General features: G+C 47.1%; 1 protein-coding gene across 1 annotated transcript in view; it reads left to right on the forward strand.

The window, feature by feature from the left end:
* Positions 1-24574, forward strand: part of GTF2A1L (general transcription factor IIA subunit 1 like) — a 185966-nt gene that overhangs the window by 59551 nt on the left and 101841 nt on the right. Inside the window, exon 5 of the mRNA XM_030195835.1 lies at positions 19418-19508. Coding sequence (XP_030051695.1) covers positions 19418-19508 — 91 coding nt within the window. The remainder of the gene's footprint in view (positions 1-19417; positions 19509-24574) is intronic.

The following is a 24574-nucleotide window of genomic DNA, read 5'->3' on the forward strand; positions in this document are numbered from 1 at the left end:
GTGGGGAAGACCTTACTGAAGCTCAAGCAAGACCGCGGCACCATGATTCTGATAGCGCCCTTTTGGCCCCGTCAGATCTGGTTCCCTCTTCTTCTGGAGTTGTCCTCCGAAGAACCGTGGAGATTGGAGTGTTTTCCGACTCTCATTTCGCAGAACGACGGAGCGTTGCTGCACCCCAACCTTCAATCCCTGGCTCTCACGGCCTGGATGTTGAGGGCGTAGACTTCGCTGCATTGGGTCTGTCTGAGGGTGTCTCCCGGGTCTTGCTTGCCTCTAGGAAGGATTCCACTAAAAAGAGTTACTTTTTCAAGTGGAGGAGGTTTGTCGTTTGGTGTGAGAGCAAGGCCCTAGAACCTCGTTCTTGCCCTGCACAGAACCTGCTTGAATACCTTCTGCACTTATCGGAGTCTGGCCTCAAGACCAACTCAGTAAGGAATCACCTTAGTGCGATTAGTGCTTACCATTATCGTGTGGAAGGTAAAGCCATCTCTGGAGAGCCTTTAGTCGTTCGATTCATGAGAGGTTTGCTTTTGTCAAAGCCCCCTATCAAGCCTCCTACTGTGTCATGGGATCTCAACGTCGTCCTCACCCAGCTGATGAAACCTCCTTTTGAGCCACTGAATACCTGCCATCTGAAGTACTTGACCTGGAAGGTCATTTTCTTGGTGGCAGTTACTTCCGCTCGTAGGGTCAGTGAGCTTCAAGCCCTAGTAGCTCATGCTCCATATACTAAATTTCATCACAACAGAGTAGTGCTCCGCACCCACCCAAAGTTCCTGTCGAAGGTGGTGTCGGAGTTCCATCTTAACCAGTCAATTGTCTTGCCAACATTCTTCCCCAGGCCGCATACCCGCCCTGCTGAACGTCAGTTGCACACATTGGACTGCAAGAGAGCATTGGCCTTCTACTTGGAGCGGACACAGCCCAACAGACAGTCCGCCCAATTGTTTATTTCTTTCGACCCTAACAGGCTAGGGGTCGCTGTCGGGAAACGCACCATCTCCAATTGGCTAGCAGATTGCATTTCCTTCACTTACGCCCAGGCTGGGCTGACTCTTGAGGGTCATGTCACGGCTCATAGTGTCAGAGCCATGGCAGCGTCGGTGGCCCACTTGAAGTCAGCCACTATTGAAGAGATCTGCAAGGCTGCGACGTGGTCATCTGTCCACACATTCACATCTCATTACTGCCTCCAGCAGGATACCCGACGCGACAGTCGGTTCGGGCAGTCGGTGCTGCAGAATCTGTTTGGGGTGTAAATCCAACTCCACCCTCCAGGGACCCGAATTTATTCTGGTCAGGCTGCACTCTCAGTTAGTTGTTCTTCGTAGGTCAATTTCTGTTGTACCCTCGCCGTTGCGAGGTTCAATTGACCTGGGTTATTGTTTTGAGTGAGCCTGAGAGCTAGGGATACCCCAGTCGTGAGAACAAGCAGCCTGCTTGTCCTCGGAGAAAGGGTATGATACATACCTGTAGCAGGTGTTCTCCGAGGACAGCAGGCTGATTGTTCTCACCTACCCTCCCTCCTCCCCTTTGGAGTTGTGTGTTTCATCTTTTGCTAGTCATTCAACTGGCGGGAGCGGTCGCGCACGGGCGGGAAGACGGCCGCGCATGCGCGGTGGGCGTGCCCTGCGTGCCGACCGTCCCGCGAAGCTTCTTTCCGGTTGGTGGGGGCTGCCGCGGACGTCACCCAGTCGTGAGAACAATCAGCCTGCTGTCCTCGGAGAACACCTGCTACAGGTATGTATCATACCCTTTCTGTTAATTCTGAAATTGAAATGTTACATTCACATGCTCTTATTGGGTTTATTTGGGGCATGAAGTAGACCAAATTTGTTAATAGAATCTGCTAGAGATTTAGAATGACTGCTCTTCTTGTTCTAGTTAGCCCAGTTTCCTTCTGGTTTCTTCTGGTCTTGGCAGGGAAGAGCCATACTGCTGCTCTGTGCAGCAGTGGCTATATTTTACATTTTAAAAATAATTTTGCAGTTCTCAGTGTGTTAAATACCCAATCTCACCTCTCCAGTATTAATCACTGTTAACAGCAATGATGGATCTACAATGCTGCAGAGGACTGTACTGGTCTCAGGGGCAGTCTGTACCATGGAGTATCAACAAAAAAGACTGAAAAAAAAAGTAAGGTATCAAAAACCAGTATCATAACTTAAACCTAGTCAGCAGCAGATACAATTGCTTTGTATTTATTGTAACTGCCTTGATACATGTGCTTTAAGGGAAGTGGAATATTAATAAATCATTTTGCCAAAGGTATGCAGAGAAAACATTTTCACATATTTAAACTTGTATATAGTTGAAATATATAGTACGCCATAGGGAAGTTTATTCTGTAGATATGGTACAACAAAGAAAAGAGTAATTGTTGAATTTATTTTAGTTGTTGTTATCCATCAACAAATGGGCTTGAGTCAAGCACATAAGTGTGTGACATGTATTGTCTGAACAGAACAGCTTGCATGGAGCTCAGAACTTACTGTAAAGTTCTGATCATGTTTGACACTTCATGCACAGATTCCTTAGCTGCTCATTTTTTTTCCCGCTCACCCAAATGAACAGTAAATAAAGGTCTCCCGATAATTATTTTTCCAAAATAAAGTGTTAGAACAAACAAGGTGATTTTTCTCAAATTATATGTTACTATGTGTGCATTATTTTGATTATATCAATGAAGTCATGGTTCAGACCCTGCCTGAAGTGTGGCAGAAAAATCCAGGATTTTGACACACATTTTAAGTTCCCGATCTTACCACAACCATCACCCTGTATTTGTTCACACCGGAGCCTGCAAAGGCCTCTCTGGTACTATGTAAGCCACATTGAGCCTACATATAGGTGGGAAAATGTGGGATAAATAAATCATAATGTTATGAATACAAGCATTGAACATTTGACCCGCTTTCAGAACCATTATGAAACAGAGACTAATATTCTTCAGGTTCATAAGGATAGAGTCTCTCTCCTCTGGTCAGAAGTGTGTTAGCTCTGCACATACAAGTTTTCTTGGAACCACACTCAACCTTTTGGTGCAGTGACTTTTTAAAGACTTTCTGTCAAAGAGGACTGTCAGATAACATTTAAACTGGTGCTTGCTTCCTTGAAGGTTTCCAGGCCCATAGCGCAGCTATTTCTTGAGTGTTTGCCTAGGCGTGAGGGAAAGCATCATCCTTGGCTTTTTCCAAGGCATATGAAAAATGAAAGCAAATCAGCAGGTGTGGACTTTTCTCCCTATGCTAAGGGCAGACACTCTTGTTTCTCTTGCCACTCAGGTCAGAGCCAGCCAGCAGGTCACAGCTTGGAAGAGGTTGTTGCCACATGGCCCCCACTGTCCATGTCACACCCATGGCACATGTTCACATGAGAACTGCCCAGTGGACCCTAGATTTCCAGTGGTTTTGAGCCTTGGGGAGTCTAATGGATACCATCTGAGTGATACCAGAGTTAGTTTAGTCTCTGGTGGACTGTTCGATCCAATTTGATTGTGGGACTTCAATCCAAATTCATCAGTCCCAAAAGGTGCTGATATGGATGCATGCCACTCGGACTGGGAAGTTTACTTACAGACGGGCTTCACACCCAAGGTGCTTGGTCAGCCCAGGAGATGGATCTCCACATCAACCTTCTGGAGCTCCGGGCAATCTGGAATGCTGTAAAGGCTTTGAGATCAGCTGTTCAACCAAATTGTGCTCATTCAAACAGACAGTTGGGTTGTGATGTACTACATCAACAAGTGGGGGGGGGGGGGGGGGCACCGGATCATGCCCACTGTGTTTGGAGGCAATCCAGATGTAGTCTAGCATGGGATGCTCCTCAAGGCCTTTTACCTGGTGAACAAATCCAACAGCCTGGCTGACAGACTGAACAGGGTTAGTCAACTGCACGAGTGGACACTCAGCATGTTTGTTGCCTGTGAGCTTCCGAGTGTGGGGCACCCCCTCAGTGGATCTCTTTGCCACTCAAATTCCCTTAGTACTGTTCCAGGCTCCAGGCCCATGACAGCATTGGATGCCTTCTTCCTTCAATGGGGGACTAATCTTCGGTATTTGTGTCCTCTCATCCTTCTTGTGGGGAAGACTTTGCTGAAACTCAGGCAAGACCGAGGAGTAGTGATTTATTTATGTTAAAATTTATATCCCACTTTGAAGTGGGTTTCAAAATACAAACACAATAAAAAACAGCTTAAATTAGACAAATTAAACAAAAATGTCCTGTCCAGTCAAGGACCAGAACTGCAGGAAAAGCAAGTCGTACTTCACGTCATCTTTTCATATTTCTGAATAAGCCCTTCCAAACAATGACTGAGCGTTGTTCATGAGTGTTTGTTTGGATCGGATCTGAGCATTATTAGCTTTTGCCAATATGTGGAACCATGTATTTTGTCTATGCAGATATCCTGAAACGGGCATATGTGCTGAAACACGGACCGTATCAGATCTACTGTATTTGGTCTTTTTAATAACTTTATTTTATTAACATCTGGAGTGCTGCCTGTATGGGTTGCCTACATGACTTTCCCTACTTCTTTTGGATACTTTGAATACCTTCTACACCTTTCTGAGTCTGGTCTCAAGACAAACTCTGTAAAGGTTCACCTTGGCGCGATTAGTGCGTATCATGTAGAGGGTAAGTCCATCTCTGAAGAGCCTCTAGTTGTTGCTTCATGAGAGGTTTACTTTTGACAAAACCCCCCTGTCAAGCCTTCACCTGTGTCTTGGGATCTCAATGTTGTCCTCAACCAACTGATGAAATTTCCTTTTTTGAGCCTCTCAGTTCCTGTCATCTGAAGTACTTGACCTGGAAGGTCTTGTTTTGGGTGACACTTACTTCAGTTCGCAGAGTGAGCTTCAGGCCCTAGTTGTATATCCACCTTTCACTAAGTTTCATCACAATAGAGTAGTTCTCTGCATGCACCCTAATTTCCTGCCTAAGGTTGTGTCAGTTCCATCTGAACCAGTCAGTTGTTCTTCCAACATTTTTTTTACAGACTTCATACCCATCCTGTCAAAATTGCACTTCACACCTTGGACTTCAAGCGAGCATTGGCCATTTACTTGGATCGGACTAGGCCCTACAGTCAGTGCACCCAACTTTTTGTTTCTTTTGATCCTAACAGGATGGGAATTGCCATTGGGAAACACACAATCTCCAATTGGCTGGAAGATACATTTCTTTCTCTTATGCCCAGGCTGGGCAGACTGTTGAGGGTCAGGTCAAGACTCATAATATCAGAGCTATGGCAGTGTTGGTGGTCCACTTGAGGTTGGCCTCCATTGAAGAGATTTGCAAGGCTGCAATGTGTTCTTCAGTCCACATATTCTCATCTCATTTCTGCCTTTAGCAGGTTACCTGACTTGATAGTTGATTTGGACAGATAGAGCTGTGGAATTTGTTTGGGGTCTAGAATGCAACCCCCCCCCCCCCCCCCCCCCCCCCCCCAGGCTAGTTTTGTTCTGTTCCAGGCCTCACTCTCACACAGTTGTATCAGTTGTATATAGTTTCAGGTTAATCAGTTTTTTGACCTCCTCATTGTTTTAAGTGAGCCTGGTAGCTAGGGATTCCCACATGTGAGAATGTGGCCTGCTTGTCCTCAGAAGAAGCGAAGATACTTACCCGTAGCAAGTATTCTCTGAGGACAGCTGGCCATTCATTCTCATATACCCTCCCACCTCCCCTTGGAGTTGATTCCATGCTATAGAATTGCACTGCTGGTCCCACACTCTTGCTTTGGACAGGAAGGCACTTGCACATCTGCAGTGTGGACGCTGCATTTGCTCTTAGACATTTTTTTACTTTTAATGCTCCGTACTGGGTGACATTTATGACATCATCCACATGTGAGAATGAATGGCCTGCTGTCCTCGGAGAATACCTGCTACAGGTAAGTATGTTCGCTGTATACCAAAAGAATAGAACAGATTTTATGCTTCTTAACCTAGAAAAAAAGCAGTGGATTTTCCCAAGGCCATCATAATAATGGCTTATGGACTTTTCTTTTAGGAAATAATACAAACTTTTTTTTTTTTAACCCTGGCAAACTAACTGCTTTTACCACATTCTCTGGCAATGAATTTTAGAGTTGAACTTTTCAGTAAAGAAACATTTTTTTTTCTGACTTGTTCTAAATTTAGTACATAGTAGCTTCATTGCGTGCCCCTTAATCCATGTATTTTTTTTGAACCAGTAAACAGGAGATTCACGTCTTCTGTTTCCACTCCACTCAGTATTTTATAGACTTCTATCATATCTCCCCTCAGGTGTCTCTTCTCCAAACAGAAGAGCCCTAGCCTTTCCTCATAGGGAAGTCTTCCCATCGCCTTTATCATTTTCGTTGTCCTTCTTTGCTATATCTTTTCTGAGATGCGGTGACCAAAATTGCACTTCCTTAGCATCTGCAGCAGATGAATCCAGGAACTGGTAGGTTGTATCCGCCTACCAACAGGTGGAGATAGATAACACTGAAAAGCAATCAGTGACCCTGGATTTCCAGCTCCTTGTCACATCAGTATATCTCTATCTCCAGCAGGTGGTGGACGGATTCCTTCCAGCTACTGGATTCCTGGGGGGCTCCTGGGCTTCTTGTCAGTTGAGTGTGGGGGTGTCTGGTTAAGAGTGCCAGCCTTGAGGACATACTTGTGTTGCAGGTCCCTGTCCTACCCCGTTTTCCCCCTGCTCTCTGTGGGCTCCTCCTTTCAGCTGCAAAAAAAAACAAAAAAACTTGCAGCACTGCAGCTCACGACCGGCATGAAAAAAAAAAGAACTTTCGTTCTGAAAGTGCAGACTGTTCTCTCTAGTGTCTGCTTTGTGTGTGTGTGGGGGGGGGGGGGGGGGGCTGGAGCGCCTTTTGACTTCTCTGGCGAGTGACCACCGCTTCTCTCATTTCCAGCGCCGGTGAGTGTAACTTTTGCCCTTTTGCCTGTCAGGCTGCTCGTTCGGTGTGTCGGGGTGAAAGGCAGCAGAGGTTGTGAAAACATGTTCCTGCTGCGGCTTTTGCCGTTTTGCAGCAAGCGCCTGCACTGTGCTGCCGCCATTCTGTCCTCTGAGGGGCCAGTGGAATCGGTAGGGATGTCTTCCCGCGTGTATACTTCTGTCTTTGCCTCTGAGACAGGAGTAACTTCCTGGAGGGTGGACCCTTGTCTCCCCAGGCAAGAAAAACTCTGGCTACTAAATAAGTATTAGACATAAATGTTTGTTTCAAATTGTCAAAGAAGCCAGTCAGTAATTATTGAAATATCAACAAATAAAATCCCAATAGAGTATAATATGTAGGAAATAAAAACAGTTTTCCCTGGGAGCTGTCAATATGTCCACCTGCTAGTGGACGCACTGAGGCTTGCCATTCTCAGTTCTGTTTCCTCTTAAATACTTTTTTTCTTCTTTTCTTCATTATCTTAATTATAATTACCCTTCCTACCTAATGACTATGCATCTTTCCAGAATATTCTGTTTCCTTTTATGGCGAATCTTGTTCCAGCATGTTCCATCAGCTTCTATCATTTATTCCCTCAATGTTTTGACAGTTAGGGCCTGTTATGCACATAAGCATAAGTCTTCATTTAAATTAAAACTCAACACTGAGAAAACTCATTGTCTTATTTTCTCCTCTCTTTATGATAAGTTTAAGCCAACAACCTTAGTCACTCCTGAACTTTCTCTACCAATCTCAGAGACTCTACGACTTTTAGGTGTAATTGTCAATAGAAACTTAACGCTGGAGCAGCAAACAAACTCCACCACTAAGAAAGTATTCTTCTCACTTTGGAAACTGAAACACATTAAACCATATTTCCCAAGAGATGTATTCTGCAATTTAGTTCGCTCATTAGTCTTAAGTCACCTTGATTACTGCAATGGTATATACGCAGGGTGCAAAGCCCTGCTTCATACCAAACTTCAAACCGCCCAGAATACAGCTGCTAGGCTGATTTGCGGTAAATCGAGGTTTGAAAGTTCAAGACCACTGTGTGAGAAACTGCATTGGCTTCCTATCAAGCTCCAGCATATATGGATGCCCTTATCAGCTTACCACCTAGGAACTCTTCCAGATCGTTGCGCACGTACTTGAATCTTCACTACCCAGCCTGTTGTGGCATCAAGTATAAAACCGCCTACGCATCCACCTTTCCTTATGTTAGCGCTCACTTGTGGAATGGATTACCAAAATCTGTAAAATCTATTCAAGATCATTTGGCCTTCTGAAAGTCTCTAAAGACCCTATTATTTGGGAAAGCTTACGCTGCAGATCCACCTAGCATCTCTAACTTCTGAACTGCTGCAGACGTTACGACATATTGAATTCTATTACACTTTCTCCTTTTCCACTCCTTTGCTGTTACTTGCTTCTCTTTACTTCATTGATTTTGATTAGCAGCTACATTGATGTATGTTTTTTGCAGACTGATGTAAGCCACATTGAGCCTGCCCATGGGTGGGAAAATGTGGGATATAAATGCTATAAATAAATAAATAATGGGTTTAACCTCTGTCCTTGTCTATACAGTCATCATACTAGCCCCCTCCACCCGCTTGCTGAGCCTACAATTTCACCCACACCCACTTCTTTTAATTGCTTATCTGGATACTACAGGTGTCTTTAGTCATAGGAGTCTCTGGCTCTTAGTTGCTGCCAAGCAACTTATTGCAAGTTAGCATAGGCTAAATGTCAAACCACAGCCTTAGAAAGGTAGTTTTCAGAAAAAGCACATTTATAGCTTTCTTGCAACTCTTAAGTCTGCTTCCAGCTCAAGAAAATAGCTATATTAAAATAAAACCTAGAAATATGTATGGTTTGCACCTTTTCATGGCCTCTGTGATATACACGCGTTTCTGATAGTACCGCCCACGTCGTAGTGACTTTGCTTGAGGGGGTTATGGAGCCCACACCACTTTCTCCCTCTGAACCCTCCTGCCGATCTGGTTTTTCAAGCGCGGGAGTTGGCAGCGCAGGGGCGGTCTTGGGCTCGGCTCTTGGAACTTCTGTTAATGTTCCTGGTGCAGACGTGGATTTTTCTCCAGACTTTATCCTTCTTCTGCACCAGGCTTATATGCTTAAGTGGGGTTTGCCTTCTATGCTCTCTCCCCTTATTCATGCTTCATCAGAGGGCAGGGAGAACCTGGCTACTCAGGGTGATTTAGGGTCTTCGCTGCCTCTGGACAAGCTTATGGTTAAGCACAGATGGTTGACTTCCTTTCAAGATAGAGGTTCTTTACTCCTCTTTCTCCTGCTCCTTCAGTTTTGGCAGCTTCTGGAGATTCGGCTAGACCTAAGTTGGAAGATTTTGAAGATGGGGAAGTGCAGCTTGGTGAACAAGGTGAACTCATAGTGGTTCAAATTTTTAGATGGGGAAGTGCAGCTTGGTGAACAAGGTGAAGCCACGGTGGTTCAAATTTTTCATCATGAGGAACTGCCTGATCTCATCTCTGAGGCTTTTGTAGCTGTGAATATTTCTGATCCTGAGGATCAATTTGCAGCCTCTTTTAATGTTAAGATGGTGAACACGCGTAAGCCATCTGAAGCTTTTCCCATGCATGAGTCTATTCAGGAGTTAATTTCCGCTCAGTGGTCTGAACCTGACGGTACTTTGAAAGTAACTAGAGCTATGGCTCATCTTTATCCGGTAGCCGCTTCTACCCTGGACACCTTCGTTTTTACTTAAGGTGGTTGCTGTGGTGACAGCTGTCGCTAAGAAAACTACTCTCCCAGTGGAGGGAGGTGTCACTGTCAAAGACATGCAAGATAGGCGGCTTGAAGCCTCGCTTAAGCGTTCTTTTGAAGTGTCTGCGTTAGCTTTACGGGCTTCCATTTGTAGTTCCTATGCCATCAGAGCCTGTCATTCCTGGTTTCAGCAGGGCTTTGAGCAAGATTTGGATTCTTTGTCAGCTGCTGGTGCTCCGATGTAGTCTGCTGTCGCATATCTAGCTGACGCTCTTTATGATTTGGTCAGAGCTTCTGCTAAGCAGATGGCTCTAGCAGTTTTGGCTTGACATTGTCTTTGGTTATGTCACTGGGCGGCCAATATGTCCTCCAAACACTGTCTCATAAGGCTTCCATTTAGGGGAAAATTACTTTTTGGTGAAAGTCTTGAAAAGATAGTTAAAGGTTTCGGAGACTCCGAATCCCAGCGTCTTCTGGAAGACCAGCCCAGATCCAGTTCTAAATCCAGGTTCTTCCAGACCTTGTTTTCATGACGTAAGCTGGCCTGGTCTTTCAGCTATCTGAGTTCCAGCAGAAGTCATCCTTTCAGAACGAGACGTGGACTTCGGCAACTGGAGCCAGATCTCAGGCTACCGGGGGCGGTCTGCCCAATGATGGGGCACAGGTCCAGGCCTCGGCAGTTTCCATAGGGGATTGTTTAACTCTCTTTTATGAGGAGTGGGCCAAGATTACTTCAGACCAGTGGGTTCTAGATCTTATCAGAGAAGGCTGCAAGCTAGAATTTGCATCACCTGTCGGAGCCGTATTTTTTGAATCTCATGGTGCCACAAGAACCAGAAGACAGGCTGTTTTAACCACGTTGCACACAGGGCGGTGGTTCCTGTTCCCCAGGCCGAGGTGCGCACCGGCCACTATTCAATCTACTTTGAAGTTCTTCACAAAGGAGGCTCTTACAGACCTATCCTCGACCTCAGGAAGGTGAACACATGTGTCTGGGTTCGCCATTTTTGTATGGAGACTGTTTGATAAGTTATTGCATCGGTTCAGCCCGGGGAGTTTCTCATGGCTTTAGATCTGAAAGAGGCATATCTTCACATTCCCATTTGGCCTCCTCATCAGAGGTTTCTTTGGTTTCTTTCAGTTCTGCGCTCTTCCCTTTAGCCTAGCGACTGCTCCTCGCACCTTTTCTAATGTTATGTTAGTCATGGCGGCCTCTCTTCGGCAGGAGGGGATCAAGGTTCACCTGAACGAGACAGTCAGGCAGCCACCTCTCGAGTCCTAGATTTCCTGCAGTCCCTTGGTTGGGTAGTCAATCTGCCCAAAAGCCGTCTTGTTCCTTCCCAGCCTTTGGAATATCTGGGAGTTCGACACGGCTCAGGGAAGGGTCGTCTTGCCAGAAAGCAGGAGGCTCAAGCTTTGCTCCCAGGTTCGTGGCCTATTGCATTCCCCTCATTCTTGGGCCTGGGATTACGTGCAGGTCCTAGGGTCTATGACAGCCACTCTGGAAGTGGTTCCGTGGGCGAGGGCTCACATGCATCCTCTCCAGTGCTCCTTATTAAGTCGTTGGTCTCCTTTGTCCCAGGATTATTATCATCGACTGGCATGGCCTCCATTCATGAGGAACAGCATGGCCTCCATTCACGAGGGACAGCATGGACTGGTGGCTGTGTGCCACCAACCTGCGGAAGGGAGTGCCTTTGGTGGCCCCTCGCTGAGTGATAGTGGTCGCCGATGCCAACCCCTTGGGATTGGGGGGGAGGCTCATTGTCTTCACCAAGTGGCTCAGGAACAGTGATCTCAGATGGAGGCGCAGTGGTCCATCAACTGATTGGAATTGAGAACGGTGATGCTGGCTCTGCAGACATTTCAAGGTCTCCTGGAAGGTCAGGTGGTTCAAGTTCTCTGACAACACCTCGGTGGTAACTTGCATCAATCGCCAGGGAGGTACTTGGAGCATAGCCTTTGCTTCAGAGGTAACCAGCCTACTTCAGTGGTCAAGAGGTTCATCATCTCTGCCTCTCAGCAGCTCACATTGCAGGCCAGAGCAATATGCAAGGCAACTTTCTCAGTCGTCATCTCCTGGATTCGGCGGAGTGGGAACTAGCGACAGAATCTTTTGTTCTAATCTGTCAGTGGTGGGGCACCCTGGTCATGGACCTGATGGTGACCAGAATGCCAAAGTGCACAAGTTCTTCAGCAGCAGAAAAGTCTATTCTGTGGGTCTAAATGCCCTGTTTCATCCTTGGCAGACGTTTGGTCTTCTTTAATGTCTTCCCTCCTTGGCCTCTAATCAGACATCTGCTGCATTGGATCAAACTTCATCAGGGCCTAGTGGTGTTGGTGGCTCCAGACTGGCCACATCGGCCTTGTTATGTGGATCTAGTGCAACGTCTTGTGAAGCCTCCTCTGAGGCTCCCGGTCATTCCTGGGCTTCTTCATCAGGGCCTGGTTCACATGGAGGATGCCTCCCACTTTGGTCTTACGGCTTGGCTCTTGAGAGGGCGAGACTGAGGAAGAAAGGCTATGAGGATTCAGTGATCACCACTTTGTTTCGCGCTAGAAAACATTCCACAACTACTGCTTATGCCAGGGTGTGGTGTACGTTTGAGGCGTGGTGTGCTTTACAAGGCCCGCCTTTTGAACCTTTGCGTTCCGCTTTAGATAAAGATCTCACTTTGAAGACTGTGTTTTTGGTGGCTATATCTTCGGCACGCTTTGGAATTGCTGGCCCTGTCGTGTCGGGAACCTTTTCTGCAGTTTTCGGAATATTACACAGGGATAAGAAGGGAGTGACATCCAGCGCCACATTTCCTGCACAAACCAGACCATAGGGTAACATGCCAAGCCCCTCTTGACAGTTTGGTGGAAGTATGTAAAATGTGGCTGAAAAGCAATTGCATTTCAGTGGATGTGACCAAAAAATGGTCTGTTCCTCAGTACCAGTCAATGATATGTCGTATGCTGCTGGCCACCGTCAAATAGCAGATTTTAATCAACCCCATACCTCTATGTGTCTTAAGGGTCTGAGTGGGCGCCAGCGGCATGTGAGGCCTTTTGCCCAACCACAAGTAATTTTGCACCAAATGGTTCAGTTCTCACTCCTCCTGATGACAAAGAAAAAGAGGGAGCATTTGAAACATGTACAACCAGCGTGGGGCCAGAATCATATTAAGTAAGTGTACGCTGTCCCATAGGGATAAAGGATATGTCTTCCAAAACTGGAATCACAATTGGGCATCTCAGTAAGGGGACATACATTTAAAAGATAGAGAGTGGACAAGTTTATAAGGTAAAGTAATCTCCAATTAAGTCAATGCCGCCTCTTCCCAGGTAAAGGGAGATGGGCCTCTCCAGTGTTCCCGAACAGGCTCTTGCAGTGGGAGCACTTTAGAGTTGGTCAGGTTCAGGGAAAAACTAGAAAAACTCCCAAAGTGGTACAAAATATGCAACAAATGCGTAAGTTCATCTGGGGGGGGGGGGGGGGGGGGGGGGGCAATTAAAAATATTAAAAGACCATCAGCGTATACTAGGACTTTAAGCTGCTGACCTGTAATTCCAACCCTGAGACCTGGAGAGTGCTATTTATCACCCGAAGGAGGGGGCTCCAGAGAAGACAAAAAGAAGAAAGGACAGGGGAAATCCTGTTGAGTACTCCTACTGATATTAAAAGAGAAGGGAAATGGGACTTGATATACCGCCTTTCTGAGGTTTTTGCAACTACATTCAAAGCGGTTTACATATATTCAGGTACTTATTTTGTACCAGGGGCAATGGAGGGTTAAGTGACTTGCCGCAGTGGAAATTGAACTCGGTTTCCCAGGATCAAAACGTGCGCCTGAGGCAAGATGTACAAAGTGGAAATAGCGTGGGAAAACCACCCCTGAATCCCCACTCTCTAATACCATAAATAAATGTTGGCAATGGACCTGATCCAAATGCCTTAGCCACGTCCAAACTCGCCACCAGTGCTAGAATCTCGTATGCCAAAACCTTCTGCACATTTAGCACAGATTAGCAAGTCTTAACAAAGCCTACCTGTGCAGGTCCAACTAAATCTGGTAAATGGGCCATTAGATGGGTAACCAACACTAGAGCTAAAATGTTGATATCCATATTGAGCAACGAGATCGGATGATAAGAGTCCACCTCCTCCCATGGCTTGCCCGGTTTTGGAAGAAGAGTAATCATGGCTCTGTTATCATTTAATTGTAATAACTTAGCAAGGGTCCTAAAATGCAAATGTAATGAACTCGCCTGAAAAACCGTCTGCCCTGGATGCAGAATAAGGTTTCAAAGGTTTAATAGCTTTCTTCATATCCCATGCCTGCATAGGGGTGTTTAGGGCCTTACGAGCTTCAGTAGACAATTGTGGAAAATTCGCTCTGTCCAAAAAAATTAGTAATGAGTGAGCCATCAACTACAGGCCGCGCCTCATACAGGGCCTGAAAGTGATGAACAAAGAGCTCTGCAATTTTGATCAGGTTCATTGTCAAGTCCTCCCTGGTGGTGCCTCAAAGAAGCCACTGCCCGCTAAAGGCGCTTGTTGGCAAGGGTTGTCATTGGGGAGGATATATATCTGTAAAATCTATACTTTTGATAAATAAGACTGATGCGTTTGCTCATGAATTAAGGTGTTCAGTGCTACTTGTGCTCAAACATGTGTCCTTAAGCACAGGGAGTGGGTGCGTGTATGTATTCTCTTTTGCCCCATTGCAACTGCGCTTCTAAGTGACTAATACTAATTGCTGGTTGCTTGTGCTTAGCAGTGTGCACAATGATCTTCTCCCTGAATGTCTTGGTGGCGGCCCAAAATAAGAGGCTGATCTGCATGTTCATTACGACTCAAGTATTGCTCCCACTTGGACAACAAATATTCCTGAAATTCCTTGTTTTTCGCCAAATAAACTGGGAAATGCCATACTGGGGTTTTATAAGTGGGAGGAGCATCAAGGTCAGTCCAAACCACAGAGTGGTCCGACAGCCTCCGGGCCTGACACAGCCTCCAGGCCCACTACTACCAAAGAAGGCAGTGAGCGTGATGTGAGTATGTAATCCAGTTGCGTAAGCTTATTATGGGCCCTGGATCTGTGCATATAATCGTGGTCCATGGGGTGGAGTAATCTCCACACGTTCACTAGATCTAACGCTTGGCTAAAGGACTGAAGCTCGCCACACCCTTGGTGAGCCCGCCGCACTCTGTGGCATAGAATGATCCAAATTCCAGATCCCAAACCATTCATGTCCCCACTACCATAAGGTCCCTGCCAGAATATGGGAGCAGTACCTTTAACAGAGATGGGTAGAAGGTAGGTAGGGTTAAATAGGGTAGGGCCATACACCATTAGCAAAAAATATAGTCCCTGCACCCAGAGTTTTAATAACAAGTAACGCGTCCCTTGACATCTTTTGAGAGCTGCTCCACAGTGCATTCCAGAGATTTATGAATCAATACAGTCACCTCCCCCCCCTTTTTTTTTTGCCACGTGAGGAAGCATAATGTACTCCACCCACCCACTATTTGCAGAGTTTTTGATGCTCCAAATTGGTAAGGCTTGTCAGCCCCCTGTCACCACAGTGTAGCCAAGATTTTAGTCTGCTTCACGGTCAAAGAAGTTTCCCCCCCACGTTCCATGTAGCTGTCCGCCAATAGGACATGGCCATGGCCCAAGTACAATACATCTATTTGGGAACCAGCCGAATACATATTGCACCTTTCTGGAGTGCCCACATAAAGACATATTATGTAGTAACATCATCCTAGCATACATCTCCCATGAAAACCCACCAAGTGTGTAAAAGTACTTACCCTCCTCCCTTGAACCCCGAGATACTTCCCCAACTAAAATCCCCATATGCACTCCAGGCTATCTAGCTGGGATGTGGAAATCACATATTGTGCAGTGAGGGTCCCCGCCCATTGCAGTAATCAACCCCCCAAACCATAGGAGGAGTGGCCTAGTGGCTAGGGTGGTGGACTTTGGTCCTGAGGAACTGAGTTCGATTCCCACTTCAGGCACAGGCAGCTGCTTGTGACTCTGGGCAAGTCACTTAACCCTCCAGTGCCCCATGTAAGCCGCATTGAGCCTGCCATGAGTGGGAAAGCGCGGGGTACAAATGTAACAAAAATAAATAAATAAAATATCACACTACCCAGAAATACACTTGCGGACCCCAAACCCAGGCACTCCAAGTTCCTCACAAGCTCGTCCCAAAGGCACTATCACTGGGTTTCAAAGCAGTATAGGTGAAGCTACATGGACGCCAGCAGGCAGGTGGAGTAGTCCACTTAATGCTGCGTTTGCTGGCACATTAACCCCCATGTTTATTAAGCCACACACTAATGCTGACACAGCATAAGACTTCTAGAATTTCTGACTAGTTCTAGAATTGATCCCCCTCTTGTTGGTTCCTGACCCATCTGCTACATAATGTCATCCTTGATCTCAACTAGAAATTTTACTTCTCTGTCATGCCCTGATGTGTTATTTATCCAGTTAATAGCTAGGTAATTGAAATCGCCCATTATTACTGTGTTGGCCTCCCTGATTTCTGCTAACCGTTCTACATCTGTCTTTTCATTCTGGCCAGATGGACAGTAGTATACTCTACTATCTTGTTTCCTGTTATCCCAGTTTTTCTCTTTTTTTTTTTTTTTTTTACACAAGTATTTTTATTGGGTGTATTGCAAAATGATCACTTGTTCTTATAGAATATTTTTCCAAATGATCTTTAAAAGCTTGTGGAAAAACAACTGTATGACCATAAAAACCTATAAGAAATAACATAAGGTCTAATATTTAAGAGCTCATCTGGCTTGTAGAAATATACCATAAGTGTTTCATTGCTACAGCCAGTGTTTCTACTTTGCAGCAGCAGTGTCAGCTAAATATGTTCCCAGTGGGCCTATACCTTTTGGTGACGATGCAAGCCATTTTGTAAAGTTTTACAATAACAGAATGGTTCTGCACACCCATCCAAAGTTGCTTCCCAAGGTAGTGTTGGAATTCCATCTTAAGTTTTTTTTTTTCCTAAACCTTATGCCCACAAAAGTGAAAACGCTCTGCATACTTAGGCCAAAACTCTCGTGCAATCCAATCTCGAACAGGTTAAAGCCTATCAAAATTCCACCCATGTGTTTCTTTTGACCCTAACCCATCAGGGTGGCTGATACACGGTCTCTAATTGGTTAGCAGACTGCATTTTCTTCACTTATACCCAAGCAGGACCAGTACTGATTCTAGAGGGTCATGTCATGGCTCACGGTGTTGGAGTTACTGCAGCCTTGGTAGCCCCTTGAGATTTCGAAGGCTGCAACATGGACTTCGCTTCGTACATTCACTTCACATTGAGTAGAGCAGGACTCTTGACAAAAAGGATTGGACGTCATGGAAGAATGGGCAAGAACTTTCAAACTCAAACTGAACAGAGACAAAACAAAATTCCTAGTACTATCTAGGCCACACAATCCCACATCCTACCAAAAATTCACAATCAACCAACAAACATACCACATCAAAACACAACTTAAAATACTAGGAATCATCCTTGACAAACATCTAACACTGGACAATCAAATATCAGCAGTAACATCAAAATGCTTCAGAACACTATGGAAACCGAAGAGACTATTTCCCTAGACAATCTTTCTGGATACTGGTTCAATGAACCATTTCCCTAGACAATCTTTCTGGATACTGGTTCAATGAATGATACTTTTGCAACAAGACTACTGCAATGCAGCACACATAGGGTGCCAAGAAAACACACTAAAATCGCTGCAAACAGTCCAAAACATGGCAGCAAAATTGGTTTTCAAGTAATTGAAATATGAAAGAGCAACCCCACTGCTTGAAGTACTACATTGGCTACCAGTCAAGACCAGAATATTTTTCAAAGTGAGCACCCTAATCTTCAAGATACTATTCGGAATGGCACCCAAATAATATGCTTAACATGATTGAACTATCCTCAAGAAATGCCAGCCCAGAAAACAAACTACCTACATCTACCCAACTGCAAAAACACCATCTACAAAACTACACAGCAGGATTTAGCTACGTAGGTTCCAATGGTGGAACTCGATACCAAAAACCGTAAGCATCACAAATGTCCTCCAATTCAGAAAAGAAATGAAAACCTACCTCTTCAAAAAATTCTACACTGTATGAATAAATATCACCAAAACTCTACAATTGAACACAAAAGCTACCACTACCTTTTCTTCTTCAAATCTATCTCTTCAAAAACTTTGTGAATAACCATGCGAACTATAGATTTCTTCTCCACATTGTACAACACTATTGTAATTCTACCAAAATGTAAATTGTAAGCCACTTTGAACCAGCATTTGTTTTTGGATAATAGTGGGATACAAGAATGCATACATGCGTAAATTCCAGAATCTATTTGGTGTTCAGAGCAGGGGCGTATCTGGACTCTGGCGGTAGGGGGGGCCAGAGCCAAAGAGAGGGGGCACATTTTAGCCCCCCCCCCCCCCCAACGACCCCCCGCCGCTGCCACTGCCAGAACCTCCCCACCAACGACTCTCCACTCTCCCCCCCCCCCCGTCAACCCTCCCCCGCTGCCGTTGTTTACCTTTGCTGGCAGGGGACCCCAACCCCCCGCCAGCCGAGGTCCGCTTGCCGCCTTTTAAGATATTTCTTCAGCTGGCGGGGGACCCCAACCCCCACCAGCCGACCCGACGTCTTTAAAGTTCTTCGGCCTCCGTGGCTGTGCTGTAGTTGACTGTTCAATCCAGTTCGGAGTCTGACGTCCCAGCACGTTGTCCTGCATGTACAATGTGCTGGGACGTCAGACTCCGAACTGGATTGAACAGTCAACTACAGCACGGCCACGGAGGCCGAAGAAGAACTTTAAAGACGTCGTGTCGGCACCCCCCGCCAGCAAAGGTAAACAACGGCAGTGGGGAGGGTTGACGGCGGTAGGGGAGTCCAGGGCAAAATCTGCGGGGGCCCAGGCCCCTGTGGCCCACGCAGATACGCCCCTAGTTCAGAGTCGAACTCCATCCTCCTCTGGGCCCATTACTTCAGTTCTAGGCTGGTTTCTAAAAAAAAAAATACTACTCATTGTTTAAGGCTTGTTCTTGTCAAAAGCAGTTTTGGAGTTTGTTCATTGATGCACCTGTTTTTTCCTCCTTTTTTTTTCTGTTGAAGGTAGCCTGTAGATATGTTGGTTTTCCCCACCCCTTGTTCCTTCTCACCCAGTACTTCCCTCGCCCTTAATTGTTTTGTCTGTCTGTATTATTTAGATTGTAAGCTCTTTTGAGCAGGGACTATCTCTCTGTCAGGTGTTCAGCGCTGCGTGCATCTGGTAGCGCTATACAAATGCTAATAATAATAATACTTAACTGTAGCAGATGTTCTTAGAAGACAGCAGAATAGGAATTCTCCCAACCCTCTCTCCTCCCCAAGGAATTGTATTCTAAGAAGCTTGCAAAGGACTGAAGGAATCCTGCATGACAGCAGCAGGCGATAAGAAGTCTGCATATGCAATGAGGCTTTCTTGAAAGTGCTAGAGAAAAACTGCAGAAAACTTTCTCTCCCATGCCTCATCGAATGATGTCACCCATATGTGAGGTTTCCTGTCCTGCTGTTCTCAAATTATATCTGCTACAGGTAAGTTAACTGTGTTTTTCATCAGGTTTTTTTCTTAACCTAGGGACATGGAGTGGGTAAATGAATGCACAGTATTAGTCATTTTTCTTTTTTTGTAACATTTTCTTGTGTTTAGGGTACTTCAGGCTCTAGCACGTTTACTCTTCCTCCTGGTATCAATTATCCTATCCATGTGCCAGCTGGAGTGACACTGCAAACAGCATCTGGTGAGAATAAAATACTGAAAAATTTAGCACTTCACACCATTGGCCATATGTAGCTATTTGGAGAATTGTGATCTCTCTCCTCTCCTCTGTGTCTGTCTGTCTCTCTGTGTCTCTCTTATCTCTAATGTGTGCTATAGCACTGTATATTTTTTCAAGTCTCGAGATCATAAAATGTTTTATATATATTATGTATACATATATGAAAAACTAGTTACAAAATAGTTGAATCATTCCTAGAATTACAGAGGTCCAGGTTGGATGATTCTTTGCCCAAATATTATGTTGGTCTAAAAATTAATTTCTGCTTTCTCTGTATTAAACATATAAATATTATGTTGGGTTTGGCAATTGGTCAATCGAGCCATCATCCTGTCCCTAACAGTGGCCTGTCTAGAATGACCATCAGATTCCAAACCAGAAAACGCTTTCTTTGCTGCTAGCTCTCAGAAATGGAAGTGGAGACCCCTAAGGCTATCCAGTTATTTAATGGACCTGTCTTTAAGAAACTTATCCAAGCTTTTAATTCAATTCAGCTGAATTGCTGTCCTTGACCACATTTTCTGGGAAAAAATTCTACAGTTTTTATGCATTTGCTGAAAAATGGTTGACTTGGAGGAGCATTTTCAATATGATTTCTAATTCCGACTTTGGACATTTTGCAAAAAACGTTCAAAATCCGAATAGGAAAGAAGGTCATTTGCAAAAAAAAATGGTTTGTTGCTTAGAAATTGGTCTTCTGATGCTACTCCTAAAATGCATCTTAGCGAGTTACTCTTCAGGAGGGGTCTCTTGCTTGGAGATGAGTTGAAGAAGCTTGACAAGAATTTTTACAAGCTAAAATGTCTAGATTACCAGAACATTGTTCAGGGCCCTTGGCTGGGGAAGTAGGTGTCATGTAACAGAAATTGTTTCAGACATGGGAGAGAGTATTATGTAACAAAGATTGCTTCAGAGATTCTAGGAGATTTAGATCTGATGGAATGAGTGGTATTCAACAATCTAGGTTCTGTTTTAGAGATCATTCCATTTGAGGCAATTGTAGAGGTGAACGAGACTTTACTAGAACATCCAGTGGTGTCTCCAAAGCTTTCCAATAAAGTTTTGCTATCCTGTCCTCCAGTTTTAACAATAGGGAGGGGGCGTCGAGCTGTTTTACCAGATGTGGGCCCAGATCGTGTCAGAACTTATTCATGATGGTTAAACTTTACAGTTTTGATGGCTCTATTTCCAAGGTTTTTCTGGAATCTCTGTGTTGATCCAGAGAAAAGATGGTTGTCAGGTAGACCCTTCTAAGATTGTTCTAGTTAAAAGTGGTGATTCTCCGAGGACAAGCAGGCTGCTTGTTCTCACTGATGGGTGACGTCCACGGCAGCCCCTCCAATCGGAAACTTCACTAGCAAAGGCCTTTGCTAGTCCTCGTGCGCTCATGCGCACCGCGCATGCGCGGCCGTCTTCCCGCCCGAACCGGCTCGTGTTCGTCAGTCTTCTTTTGTCCGCGCTCGGTACGGTCGTGTTTTCGCCGTGTCGTACCCCGCAAAGTCGACCTCGCGCGTTCTCTTCGTGTTAAAAAAAAAAAAAACATTCTGTGTGTGGAAAGGGACTCTTCGGTCTCTTTTCCCCCGATATTTCCAGCTTTTTCGCCCCGGTAAGTTTTCTTTCGTTGTCGGGGTAGGCCGCTTTTAGGCCTCGGGTCGAAGTTTTCTTCCCCTTGTTTTTGTGGTGCCTTTTCCTCCATTTCGACTTTTGATCTCGCCGGCGTGATTTTTCCGCCCATGACATCGAAGTCTCCCAGCGGCTTCAAGAAGTGCACCGAGTGCGCCCGGGTCATCTCGCTCACTGACAGGCACGCGTCGTGTCTTCAGTGCTTGGGGGCTGGGCACCGCCCGCAGGCCTGTAGTCTGTGTTCCCTTTTGCAAAAGCGGACTCAGGTAGCGAGATTGGCCCAGTGGAACGTTTTGTTCTCGGGCTCTTCGTCGACATTGGCACCGGGGGTATCGAGTGCATCGACGTCTTCAGCGTCCAGACCTTCATCCTCGGCCGCCAGTGCATCGAGTGCATCGAGGCATCGGCCCTCTGCATCGGCGCTGAGACATCGGACAGCTGCGTCGACGTCGGTGGTACCGGGGACCTCGTCTGCTGATGTTGTCGGACGGTGGTGCTTCGTCTGGAGTGCAGGTGAGGGCTGTCCATTCCCCTGCTGGTGGCGGTGAGCCTTCGGGTGGGTCTCCCCCTACCCTGAGGGCTCCTGCGGTACAGCCCCCCCGAGACCGACCTCCTTCGGCCTCGGCCCCGAGGAAGCGACGGCTGGATTCTACGTCCTCCTCGTCGGTGCCGGGAAGCTCCGGTGACATGCTTCGTTCCAAGAAGTCGAAGAAGCATCGTCATCGGTCTCCTTCCCGTGTCGGCACCGAGAGCTCTGGGTCGCCGAGGGAGTCGGCACCCAGTAGGCATCGGCACCGAGAGGACCGCTCACCCTCTGTTCAGGAGGTGTCGATGCGCTCCACTCTGGACAGCCCGGAACAGCCTCCACGCCCGGAACAGGTTCTGACGTCGACGCCTGCATCGACCTCCATGCCTTTCTCTGCAGCCGCTCTGAACGAGAGCCTCCGGGCCGTTCTCCCAGAGATTCTGGGAGAGATGTTGCGCCCTACTCCTCCGGTACCGGCGGTGCTTGCGCCACCGGTACCGTCGAGCGTGGCGCCGGCTGGTCCATCGCCCGGGGTGAGGTCTCCGGCGTCTGTGCCGCGTGCGGTACCGGCTGCCGTCGCCTCCCAGGAGGGCTCCCCGACTATGTCGGCGGAGGGAGCTTCGCCGATGCGGGCGAGGGAGTCTACCTCTCGACGCCCCCATCGTGGACGTGGCTCCACAGAGTCGAGTCGGGCACGGTTGCAGACACAGGTCCGTGAACTTGTGTCTGACACCGAGGGTGAGGCCTCGTGGGAAGAGGAAGAAGACACCAGATATTTCTCTGACGAGTAGTCTGAGGATCTTCCTTCCGATCCCACTCCCTCTCCTGAGAGACAGCTTTCTCCCCCCGAGAGTCTGTCTTTCGCTTCCTTTGTCCGGGAGATGTCTACAGCCATCCCCTTCCCGGTGGTTGTGGAGGACAAGCCCAGGGCGGAAATGTGTGAGCTCCTGGACTATCCTTCTCCACCTAAGGAAGCGTCCACTGTACCCATGCACCATGTCCTAAAAAAGACATTGCTGGCGAACTGGACCAAGCCTCTAACTAATCCCCACATTCCCAAGAAGATCGAGTCCCAGTACCGGATCCATGGGGACCCAGAGCTGATGCGCAAACAGTTGCCTCATGACTCTGGAGTTGTGGATTTGGCCCTAAAGAAGGCTAAGAGTTCTAGGGAGCATGCTTCGGCGCCCCCGGGCAAGGACTCTAGAACCTTAGACTCCTTTGGGAGGAAGGCCTACCATTCTTCTATGCTCGTGGCCAAAATTCAGTCCTACTAGCTCTACACGAGCATACACATGCGGAACAATGTGCGGCAGTTGGCGGGCTTGGTGGATGCGCTCCCCCCTGAGCAAGCCAAGCCTTTTCAGGAGGTGGTCAGGCAGCTGAAGGCGTGCAGAAAATTCCTGGCCAGAGGGGTGTATGACACCTTTGATGTTGCGTCCAGGGCCGCTGCTCAAGGTGTGGTGATGCGCAGACTCTCATGGCTGCGTGCCTCCGACCTGGAGAATAGAATCCAGCAGCGGATTGCGGACTCGCCTTGCCGTGCGGATAATATTTTTGGAGAGAAAGTCGAACAGGTGGTAGAGCAGCTCCACCAGCGGGATACCGCATTCGACAAGTTCTCCCGCCGGCAGCCTTCAGCCTCTACCTCTACAGGTAGAAGATTTTTCGGGGGAAGGAAGACTGTTCCCTACTCTTCTGGCAAGCGTAGGTACAATCCTCCTTCTCGACAGCCTGCGGCCCAGGCTAAGCCCCAGCGCGCGTGCTCTCGTCAGCAGCGTGCGCCTCAGCAAGGCCCATCGGCTCCCCAGCAAAAGCAAGGGACGAGCTTTTGACTGGCTCCAGCAGAGCATAGCCGACATCCAAGTATCAGTGCCGGGCGACCTACCAGTCGGGGGGAGGTTAAAAGCTTTTCACCAAAGGTGGCCTCTCATAACCTCCGATCAGTGGGTTCTTCAAATAGTCCGGCACGGGTAAACCCTCAATTTGGCTTCAAAACCTCCAAATTGTCCACCGGGAGCTCAATCCTACAGCTTCCAGCACAAGCAGGTACTTGCAGAGGAACTCTCCGCCCTTCTCAGCGCCAATGCGGTCGAGCCCGTGCCATCCGGGCAAGAAGGGCTGGGATTCTATTCCAGGTACTTCCTTGTGGAGAAGAAAACAGGGGGGATGCGTCCCATCCTAGACCTAAGGGCCCTGAACAAATATCTGGTCAAAGAAAAGTTCAGGATGCTTTCCCTGGGCACCCTTCTACCCATGATTCAGCAAAACGATTGGCTATGCTCTCTGGACTTGAAGGACGCCTATACGCACATCCCGATACTGCCAGCTCACAGACAGTATCTGCGATTTCAGCTGGGCACACGTCACTTCCAGTACTGTGTGCTACCCTTTGGGCTCGCCTCTGCGCCCAGAGTGTTCACGAAGTGCTTGGCTGTAGTAGCAGCGGCACTTCGCAGACTGGGGGTACACGTGTTCCCATATCTCGACGATTGGCTGGTGAAGAACACATCCGAGGCAGGAGCCCTGCAGTCCATGCAGATGACTATTCGCCTCCTGGAGCTACTGGGGTTTGTGATAAATTATCCAAAGTCCCATCTTCTCCCAGTGCAGAGACTTGAATTCATAGGAGCTCTGCTGGATTCTCGGACGGCTCGCGCCTATCTCCCAGAGACGAGAGCCAACAACTTGTTGTCCCTCGTCTCGCGGGTGCGAGCGTCCCAGCAGATCACAGCTCGGCAGATGTTGAGATTGCTAGGCCACATGGCCTCCACAGTTCATGTGACTCCCATGGCCCGCCTTCACATGCGATCTGCTCAATGGACCCTAGCTTCCCAGTGGTTTCAGGCTGCTGGGGATCTAGAAGACGTGATCCACC

The sequence above is a fragment of the Microcaecilia unicolor genome, chromosome 3, assembly GCF_901765095.1.
Source record: "Microcaecilia unicolor chromosome 3, aMicUni1.1, whole genome shotgun sequence".
Classification (NCBI taxonomy): domain Eukaryota; kingdom Metazoa; phylum Chordata; class Amphibia; order Gymnophiona; family Siphonopidae; genus Microcaecilia; species Microcaecilia unicolor.